Below are 11,124 nucleotides of genomic sequence, written 5' to 3'. Positions count from 1 at the left end.
CTAGGAATCAAAGTGAGAAAGAGGGCATTAGGAAAGGAGGCATAATTCCTTCTGAACGCATTTTGGAACTGTTCGTAGGAAACATCCACAGAGAAAAAGGACAACGTAGGAGGAAAGGCATCTCTATCTTTTCCTCTACAGATGCTTTGGAAAGGAGTTTCTAGTCTGGAAAAATTTTGATCCTTTCTGTGCTATTAACAGAGTTTAGAAATACCAAGTCATAATTTAACCAATCATATGTTACAGCGCAAAAACTCAATTAGGGAAATAAAAATTCCCTGAAGATAGCCAATTTGTAACTCTTTCTCCACAAGTCAGAAGGCAGAGTCAATACTAATTCAGCTGCAGAAAGAGACTGCTGGAAATTCACAAAAACCCTGCGGATGTTATTCATGAATAGTTCCTGTCCAGTTTCAAAACACTTTCTGTTTATCTCATCATCCCAAGGATACTGAGAAAAGACACCCAGCTGGAGCAGCTCCATGGAGTTACATTGCATGAGAAAATGAAGCATTCATGCTGTTAGCAGCAAGCAATAAAAGGCATCCCAAAGGGCTGCAAAGCAAAGAGCAGCAATCTGTGGCTTTATGCACTCCCCCCGCCCCCCCCAAAAAAAAAACAACCAACCCAAAACAAAACAAAAAAGCAAACATGCTACTAGCAGTACATTCTGGGAAACAAACTCCTCAATGTCAGGAAATTTGATTCCAAACAACTTTGATCATAAAGCTTTACAACGCACTATGCCTATGGAATAAAACCCGAGTTACTTGAATTTGTTTCCCCCATAATAAGGCACACGCACCTCCCTCTGTGTTGTAGCAATATGCTGTGTAGTGTCCTGAGCCAAACCCTTTCCCGTGATGCATCACCACAGCGGAGAGGTCATAGACAAAGGTCTCTTTGTCAAGAGAGGAGAGAGAGTCCCTGCAGCAGTAAGGTTCCATGTTTAATACCTGGTCAAAGAGGACATGGACCCCAATCTTCTCACGGTGATTACGTTCAGACCACCTGCAAACACAAGGGCATGAATCAAAGACTTGGGATCGTGCTTCTCACCAGCAGTGCAGGGCTGTGGGAAGATGCACACAAAAGTAGCCACTGCTAAACAACTCTGAAGCGCTTTCTGTGGTAGGGTTAAGTAGGTGTCATGTAATTTTTTCCATCTGTTTTCACTCTTAACATCTACTACAGTCATCTTTTGCCTACATCTCATTGACACCCAGTTGTTATCATTAGGATCTTGTTGAGATTTGCCACAGCCAAACACAAAGCAAGACAAAACATCTACCATGACAGTCAAACTGCATTTAAAATACTCAGTTACGTAAACATAAAACCCACACACCTCAACTGCCTGGGCTAACTATTTCAGAAACTTTTCATAGTATTTTGAGCTTTGTCTTCTATGCTTTTTTCAACAGGTAAATACATAATATTGGCATTCAACTACCACAGGCTTCCAGCTTCAACAAATCTTACACTCCACTTAGCACCTCATCTACCTCACAGTCACTCTTTCAAGTTGTCTGCAAACTCAGACGAATACCATTAAGTACAATTAAAGGAAGTCGGTATTAATATTTACAACACATTACATTGTGCATATAGTAGAAAACATGCTGTAAACTGGCTACTGACTGTAACGTAAGTAGTACTCTGAGAGGGTATCCCATACGCGGTTTGTGTAAAATGTTTGTACACATGCATTTACCAGAAAGCAAGGGAAGTTACAGGCCCACACTAATTACTTCTTGCCAAAAAAATTAGAGGCAAATCGCTTGCCTGACCCCATGCAGTGCGCCCCACTCACCTGAATCGTTTAAGGTGCAGTCGGAGGACCTGAGGTAGTCTGTAGATCATTAACTGCTTTTTAGCTTCACTCAGAACAAGAGGTTTAGGAGAAGACTTTCGCCGTTTGCCTACCAAAAAAAAAAAAAAAAATAAGGCAAAGATTGTTAGGCACAATTAATTTTCAAAAGGGGAAAAAAGCACATTATAAACTCTTTTTTTTCCAGTAGCAGTAGTCCAGCTGACACGCACTCAGGATGGACACACAAGTAAACTTTTCTTACAAATTCCTTCATGGAGCAGGAATGTCTCTACAATCAAAACTCCCATGTTTAAAAATATTTAAACTTTTTCATTTTTGTGACGCTCATAATCACACAATCAGTTATCACCTTCAAGCTGCTCATGCTGACCTATTGCTCTGAGAAATCCACCAGAAATATTAAGACAGAGCTGCAACCAAAGACATCTAGGGCTGTAGCAGTTTCAACAGGTGAACTACCAGCACACAAATAATACTATTTGACACTGTATTCTGCCTACTACTTTGATCCTCTTATACCACTAGAATAAGGCTTGTAGTAGCAAGCTTTACTAGCTCGAGAAAATTAATACAAGTCAGAGGAAAAGGCTCCCAAGCAAGGTTCCACTTCTTGCAGGGTTTCTGCCTGCCCAAGAACAGAAAACTGCCTCTGAACCGAAACTGGAGAAGAGGGAAAAAGGTTCCTCTTCCAGTCATTACTCTTTCCAGGACACTGAACATACAACTATACCAGGAGGAAGACAGGTGGCTTTCAGAGCTTCCAGTAAGAAATGTACCTGTTAATTAGATTTCTGCACCTCACTGCACCAGTTCAGAACAGATGGGTTGCTCCTCCTCCATCACGTGTGGCAAGCAGTGCCCCCAATAGTTTTTGGCACCTAGACGCAGGCTGTTTGCCTTTCCCTGACTTTTTTCAGCTGGTTAATGTTTCCTTAGCCATTTAACTCTGAAGTAACTGTTAAAATTCAGGCTTTCACAAAGAATCAAAGAAAACAGAGTTAAGGTGAAGCTGTACTCATCCATACTGACACTTGGTGAACATTATTTGTGAATCAGAATCTACTGAAATTGTATTTGGCTTTGTTTCAAGAACATCTAGTCAACCGGTATTTCCTAACGCTCTGTAGAGATGTTTGGTAACAGATTTGCAAGTTGATAGAGAATGGATCTCTACAAATATTTGCTACTTCAGCTGCTTAGTTGCAATGTAAGTCAAATTATTGGCATTTTCCTCCCAAGGGGATGAACATTCGCCATAAATACTTGCATGAAAAAAAAATTTCAAATCCAGCTTATCAGAGTAGCTGAGCTGCATGTTTATATACAGGGCTAAAATTATTTTCAGGCACATAATGACCTTACACTCCAGACTTACTACAGGAAAGCAGAAGTCATCTTCTAGCTGAGTGCTGCAAAACACATGCATTCATATAACAGATAATGCATTAGAGAGACTCCCAGAATGTCAGTTTATTGCTTCCTGACAGCCTACAGGGAGACGGAGACTCTACCCTGGCAGCACACCTTGAGAACTCTGCATTTGTCATTTCTGGTTAAAGGATTCAACCAAAACCATAGCTGAGTCGTTACAAAAGATTTCCTGCCATGACAAGATGAGCATACGATAGGGGATAACGTTCCTTCTTTTGTCTCTAAATCCATTCCCCTCTCACCCAAAAGGTTCTTGAGGATGCCTTCCCCCGCAACACAAGCGGCAAGAGCAGGTCTGAGCACAGTTGTATTAAACCCTTAGTAAACTGCGCTGCTGAATGGTGGAGATGAGAGAAAAAGGATGTATCAGATCCAAACTGGTGCCCAAAGGAGCAGAAGCAACCAACACAGAAGAAACAAAAGAGCAAGGAAGAACAAGTTTTCCTATACATATAGGCCACAATACATGTTTTCAGACACCCAAAACACGCATTCAGAAACCTCTCACTCGGAAAACCAGACTGTGCTTCTAATGGCAGAGGCAGCAGCAGCATCTGACTTACTGTTGCACTGGTCGCACGCGTATATCCTTCCTTCCAGAGCTTCTGTCTCGGTGAACTTGGCCAACATTTCTGTCAGCATGCACTCTGCCTGATTAACAGGGACGATCCCTTTCTCGATAGAGTGATAGCGCTCGGGGAATTCCAGGGAAAGATCCCAAAAGGGCTCAACGGTGTTGGATTTGTAGTTGCATGTTATACAGGTGACCTGGGAATGAAATGTGTACACATAAACGAAGTTATGTACATGGCCACCCGCAGACTGGCATTTACATTCACATCTGAAGAGCAAGTTCATGCCCAACAGGCAGTGCAGTTTCACAGGCATAAAGATGGTCTGTGAGTCAAGAGAAACACTACTTATTTCCAGTCTGAAAGCTAAGTCTGTCTTGAGCAAACAGTTTAAACTACTATGCTAATTTTCAAAAACACTGGAGACAATGTTCACCTTTATGGGATTTACTTCCTCAGATAAATACCATTACCAGAATAGTACCAATTCACCGTTGGGCAACAAGAACCTTGGATCTGTTTTCTACTACAAAAAGCACATGTTAGCATTTATCATGCGATCTTCCTTCCATAGCTTCTCTACTTGCCTTGCATGTTTCAAAGTGTATAACTCCTTTAATGTTTCATCTGTTAACTATATAAAAATAATTCATGAATGGAGCATGAAAGGACAAATTTCAGATGCGCTCATTTTCTTAGGTCATCCCAGAGTATTATAAATAACAGCAGAAAAGCTTTCAATTAAAATCAGAGGCAGAAAGTGAGAACACGAGGAGGTAACAAAACCAGAAAGCAGATTTGGTCAGAGACTGTGTTATTGTGAGAACCATCCGCCAGAAACCAACTTCTAACCTTGCAGCTTCATGCACTGAAGGCACCAGTAACTTCAAGATGGAAGGAAGTCTTCTGTGCAGAGAAGGGTTTGAAATTAAATACAGTATGGGTACACAAGAATCACATAAATAGAATAAATAGCTCAACAAGTTATTTGTAGCGTATCATAGTAGCAGATAAATGACACTGATCTGTGAACACCTTCACACTGTTAACAGGTAGCACGGAACACTGACCCAAGCCACAAAACACCGTCGTCCAGAGCCAAGAGACACAACTGAACGAAGAACATCTAGTTAAGAAGTCCACAAGAAGTTCACGCACTGCAGAGATGATTCAAACAAACCACGACTTCAAGCATCCTTTCCCTGAAAGCCAAAAGCTTTCAACTTGAAAAATACACCTTTTAATCTTTAACGTGCACACAAGTTCTTATGAATGGCAGGGCACCGAGAAGGACGATATAAATAGTAATGAGATCACACACATATAATACACTTCGTGGTCTGATCTTGCAAACCCCTGAGTGTCAAGTTATGCACACATTTCATTTCTCCTGGAAAGCAAAGGCAGTTGACGACTTTCAAAATGCACTGGGCTCTCAGGGTCTCCCTTGTGGGGAATAATACATTTCAGACAAGAGAACAGCACAAGAATAAGAGACTGAGCAGCACAACAGGCACTTTCATCTCCTACAGAAACGTATGTTAAGCATGCTCAGTATCTCAAGATGACTTTCATATGCCTACAAAAAAAAAATAAATTGTCACAGACAGCTTATTTTTTATAGTACAAGATGACTGCTTTCTCTGTCCTTCATCATATTCTTTCTAGCCACAAAAACAAAACCAGGAAGGGACAAAACAATTTACAACAACACTTTAAAAACATGGCAAAAATTTAAAACTAAGGGCTCAGAACTTCTGTACTTATGCAGATTTCATTCTGAGGTTGCAGAAGTCAACTGGATTTACAATACATGTGACAAGTATCAAAAATGCTGACAACCTGCACAGCAACCCAACAGATTTCTTTCTCAGGAGGTGCTCCTAAGCAACTCCTCTTATGTATCTGGTGGCTCCTCAAGAAACAGAGCCCTGGCTTCTTGGTGTGAATGGCTCCAATTGATTTCTGTGCAAAAGCAGGTGCATACCTGACTAAGCAACTGCCCATGAAAAATGGTGTTCACCACCTTCAGGACCTGCTTGGTGAGCTTCCTCTGCGAGAACGGGATGAGGATCCTGCGCTTTGTTCCTTCTGACTCCAGCTCCTGCTGTACTTTATCCAACAACTCGCAGAGAAATTCCTGAGCGTCCTGCTGATCGTAACCTCGAAATGCCGGGATCAGACTCCACACAGAGTGCAGCATGGCAAAGGGGGACACGAGCGCCCACTTGCCAGACCACATCACTCTGAAGAGGGTGTGCAATTCGTGACAGAGGGAGATGTGCTTTGAACTCGGTTCCTTGGGTTGTATTAGTTCTAAACTCCTGCTTATTGAGGAGCCACCATTTAAGCCAGCTGGCAAGCTCTGCGTGCCATATGATCCCACTTTGTCAGTCTTCCCTGACTCATTAGCAGCAGACCCATTTGCCAATTTGCCAGGCATCCTAGACTTCCCATTCACAGTTTTAGCTAAGAGTTCTTCTGTTTCACAGAGATCAAGTGTCAAAAAACATTCTCTAAATTTCTGGAGGTGACTTAGCACTTGCAGAATAGAATTCATATAACATGTGTTTCCCAGGTTCCTTAGACCCGTTACCCCGGGAGTCATCAGAGGCTTACGCCGGATGGAATAAAACTGTTTGAATCTGCTGCTCTGCATCTGCCTTGAGGTAGGGGAAGCGGTCGCCACCTCCCTGAATTTCCTTGGAATCAAGTTTTCTCTGTGCACATGAGATAACAGCCTTGCACTCTTCCGCGGAGGAGTGTTTGCCAGCTCCTCCAGCAGTTGCCTCTTCATCTCCTGCCGCCGCTGCCTAGCTGCCTCCTTCTTTTTCTCCAACTCCTCCATTTGTTTCTTTTGTTTTAATTTTAGCTGGCCTCTAGAGCTCTTATCAAACCAGGTCCGCAGCGCCTTCGCAAGCAAGGTCTGGCGCCTGTGCCAGAGAGCTGTAAGCATCTGAGATTGTCCCTGAGGGCTCCTTTGATGGCTGCACATGTCCTCTCCCAAAGCCATTGATCGCAATGTCCTGCCAGTTCTTGTTGACGGATCATGTTTTTGACTTTTAATTGCTGACAGAGAACTTCTCAGCAATTTCAAATCACCCTCCGGGTTATCATTCAAGACATAATCTTCACAAAGATAACAAAAGACGTACAGATCATTAACTTCCATTGCCAATGGATGCCGGGTTTCTTCAAAGTGTTTAAGTGCATGCTCCTCGATGTACCTCCCACAAGCTACGTGGGAACACTTCAGACAAGCCCAGATAGATTCAGTTGTCTGGCAATCCACGCAGTGCCACTTCTGGGGGTTCAGGATAGAGTGGTCCTGGGCGAGTCGTAGCCGCCCAACATGTTTGCATCTATCCATGTCTTACAGAAGTCTTCGCTGCTTTGACCTTGGACGGCAAAGAACAGAAAGAAAAGCATTTTAGAGCCACGACACATACTTAAAATGAACTCTTCTGTACCAGCTGTAAAGACCTATAAAGATACAGATGTCGCATCTTGTCAATCCCAACAGCAGTTTTCCCTCAACAGACTACATTATTTCTGCCTGCATTATTTTTTTTTTTAAAGCAGATTTTAGTACAAGTGAAAGATACTGGATTGACAAGGTCTACAGAATAAAACTGTCTACTAAGGACAGCCCAGACAGCTGCCAGCATACCTTACCCAAACTGAATGGCTCACTTCCAAGGAGAAAAAGATTAATTCAGTCCACACACACGTTTGATCTTTAGCTGCCCTCTTGAAATTGATACATACAAAATGAATTTGGAATTGGCATGCATGTTATCAGGAACTAGACTGAGGTTACCAACTTCTCACAGAAGCCACAAAAATATCGGATAATTGTCATAACCAGGGCATTTGCAAGTCCACAGGCTTTGAATTCTACCCTCGAATTCTCCGATTCCTCACAGCCTCCCAAACATTGAAATGTTTTAAAAAAACAGCAGGGAAATGAAACTGAACTGTGAAACACCATGTTATAGTAAACCTAAAGGAACATCTGCACATGTACATGTTTGCATGAGTACACATAAACAGAAAAAGCAACTGATTTACTGAATTACTATACTGTAACTGAAGAGGAATCAAAGCAGGGATACTAGAAGGTGCAAAAAGCTTTCACTCCGTGTCCCGCACCCACACGTTTTACAAAAGATACTCAGCTGTACAAAAAGCACAACTGAAATACTGCGTGCCAGCACTGTGGTTTTTGTACAATCCCTCCACTGCTCTGATCCAATGGAAAGAGATCAGGGTGCAGAAACAGCATCCAGACCCACTTGCTCACACGCACTACTCACGGAGTCATGTTTAAACATCCTTTCCTCCACAACGCAGCATCCAAGGTGCGGAACATCCCCATTTCAGCCAAAGGAGTCTTGGCGGTTCTTCTAGAATTTAATTACTACTTAAGTCTTCATTGTAAGGCAGCACAGCTTCAAAGCCCTAGAGAGAGAATATTCTTGTGATGCACATAAACAAACTAAGAATGCTGGCAGGGTTGCTTTAGAATGCGATTAATCCCCTCAGTGCGAGAGCTACTGCAGAGAACACATTTATTACAGAGAACAGAATTATCCGGAAGTCAAAGCATAAATGTACCTAGGAACCCAAATACTTAGATGTTAAGAAACATCACATGGAAGAGGCTCTCTGGAATTTCATTCTTCTGCTTTCATTTTCTGATAATCTATAAATCTGCTGATCACATGTAGCCTCTCCATCACAAGCCTTTTGTAGTGGATGACCCAACATATGGCAGAGAAAAAAAATCTGAGTTAAAAAAAAATTGAGCGAAAACGTGCACCTCCTGTGATCACTTCAATTTTGGCCACTTCGATAACCTGGTGAAAGAAGCAGGGAGGAGATGGAGGAAAAAAATAATAAATCTGTCCTGAATTAAATTTCATTTCTAGATGATTTCTCAAACAATAAAAATGAAGTAATGAATAGCTGTCGAGTGTGAACTGCAACAAACTAAGAACTACAGAGGAAAGAAAAATAGGAAAAACCTGCATTTTGCCAAAGGCAGAAAAGATTGTACAAACATATCTATTGCAATAATCCTAGAAAGACTAAATTAACTTGCTTACACATCTACGACTACAGTACTTGAATACAACACAAAGTAGCGATAGAAGGGACAGCAGTAAGAGGCACAAAGTAGTTACAGATGCCACAGAGAGTGCTGGGTCTGGCATACAGAATATTTAGTTAAAAAAATCATTTTACAAGGGGCAAAGTTTAACACAACGAAGGCATAGCACGCCTTCCCAAAGCTCTAAGATAGGTATTGAACAGTTGCCTCTGACTGGTATGCAGAAAACCTATCTGACCAGGCTAAGAAAGCATATTTTTAGTGGCACCCAAATTATGCTAATTTACTTCAATCGCTATCTTTTTCCAGTGACATTCCTGCTAAAGATGGAATTCGTTAACAAAAAAAAATCAAAGCTCTCCTGTTCTTTAACTCTTCTCTACTTCAGATTAAAACACAAGTGGCCACTTCAGAATTCATCTCCACAGAGTGATTCTGCAGTGTTGAAAAAACTATTTTAGTCGTATACTTAAACCAGTTCAAAAATCACTACACTTCTCCTTTGGGCTGTGTTCGCTCACTCACAAATCCCAGGACCTGGAAAGGCACTTTCGGAAATCCTACACTAAACAAAGGACTCATTTGATCTCCTCTTTCCACATTGCAAACACCCCTTCCCACCTTCCTCTCACCTTCCTCCCTGACCTTTTTTCCCCTCTTTCTTCTTTATTTTTCTGCTCAGGTCTTGATAGCAAATTGTGGAATAATCCTGTCTAGCTTTGGTGAGACCAAGTGGCGTAGATTCCAGCTTGAAAGAGTATAGACACTATGGTAACATTGACAGCCTTCATTTACATAAAAGAATACTAATTATGTTGTATCATCAACATCTGTGATTCTGCTCACTGCCATATGCGACAGTGTTGGGAATTTAACCCTTGAGTCTCACCAGCATATCTGAGATTTGTACCATGTAACAAAAAGTGGGCCTTATAAATACAATTTTCTAGAGATCAATTAAACAGCTGCCAAGTGCAGTTGCTCACCAGCTCTGCAACGTCTTAGGACACAATACTTTTCAAAGAACACTGAATTTATCCTCAATTTCCAAGGAAGAAGAAACAATGCTGTACGTTGCTAGTTTCAGCTGGGTAACAGGCTACAAGGAAATCAATCACACACCAGATACAGTGCATTAAAGAATCGTGTTTAACAATGAAGTAGGCTGTCAGTATATAAATTACAAGCCTTTTGTCAACTGCTTTTGCTTTTCCTGTGTGGGCCAGCAAGATTTCCTGTTTGAAAAAGGAAAGAGATTTTAACAACGCTGGTCAGTTAACAAAGCAGCTTTGTTACACCTTAATCCAGTAATTCTCAGCACAAAAGCATCTTTGATACTGCATGTGATATTCCCCACCTGTTTCTCCTTAGGTATCTATGGATACTTCCCTTGCATATCTAAGCTCTAATACCATACACATTCGGCTGCTCTGCAAATTAGAAAGAAATGGTGTTTATTTAACCCAAACTGCTTAAATGATACATCTTTTCAACTTCCTCAAATAAGATCTCTTGCTTTTCATCAGCATGGTTTTCATGTCAAAAGCCGAGAAGGCAGAGCAGGCTGCCGGAGTATCAGCATCGCTCATGACAGCGCGCAGTAAGCTCGCCCTCCATGCACCTGGCTGCTGCGCCAGCGGAGCTTCTCCACATGAAAGATGCCTGTTACTGACTCACGTTTTTGAGCCCTTCCATTAAAAAAAAAAATAAATGAAAATCGGTTCTCTCACATTATGCAACACATGTACTAAAAGGCAGCTGGAGGTTCAGCCCTGACACCCCACACTCAAACAGACTACTAAATAAGTCATCAAAAGATATGCACATGACTAAGAACAAAATTTGTTCCTCTCTTTTACATACGTGAACAAATACCTTGCCACAACCTACTAGCAGGAATAAAAAGAACACTCTAACAGGAGAAATTACAAAGCTATGATTAAAGGAAAACACAAAGATGAGTCAGAACCTGTAAACAGTTGCACAAGGAGGAAAACAAACCTTGCAAAGATTACAAGGCTGCAGCTATTTAAGATACTGCAACAACTAAAGACAAGTTTATGTGGTTGATGTGACAAGCCATGAGCAACAAGAGAGTTTAATGATGGAGAATTAACACGTTACATTTTAAGGTCTTGGAAACAAACAGACCTGTTCCCCTTGCAATTACAGTG

At 41.5% G+C, this 11,124-nt stretch overlaps 1 protein-coding gene across 4 annotated transcripts in view; it reads right to left on the bottom strand.

Annotated features, from left to right (window-relative positions):
- Nucleotides 1–11,124, bottom strand: part of USP49 (ubiquitin specific peptidase 49) — a 34,687-nt gene that overhangs the window by 8,866 nt on the left and 14,697 nt on the right. For 3 of the 4 annotated variants that reach the window (XM_040616904.1, XM_040616903.1, XM_040616905.1), the window contains 5 exons: nucleotides 8,154–8,298; nucleotides 5,825–7,235; nucleotides 3,829–4,033; nucleotides 1,814–1,922; nucleotides 806–1,011 (listed from right to left, as the gene is read on the bottom strand). In XM_040616904.1, the coding sequence (XP_040472838.1) occupies nucleotides 806–1,011; nucleotides 1,814–1,922; nucleotides 3,829–4,033; nucleotides 5,825–7,207 (1,903 nt within the window). In that variant the 5' untranslated portion in view covers nucleotides 7,208–7,235; nucleotides 8,154–8,298. The remainder of the gene's footprint in view (nucleotides 1–805; nucleotides 1,012–1,813; nucleotides 1,923–3,828; nucleotides 4,034–5,824; nucleotides 7,236–8,153; nucleotides 8,299–11,124) is intronic. The other variant, XM_040616907.1, reaches the window with a different exon arrangement.

The sequence above is a fragment of the Falco naumanni genome, chromosome 17 (genome assembly GCF_017639655.2).
Source record: "Falco naumanni isolate bFalNau1 chromosome 17, bFalNau1.pat, whole genome shotgun sequence".
Lineage (NCBI taxonomy): Eukaryota > Metazoa > Chordata > Aves > Falconiformes > Falconidae > Falco > Falco naumanni.
This window is presented reverse-complemented; position numbering and strand designations above follow the sequence as displayed.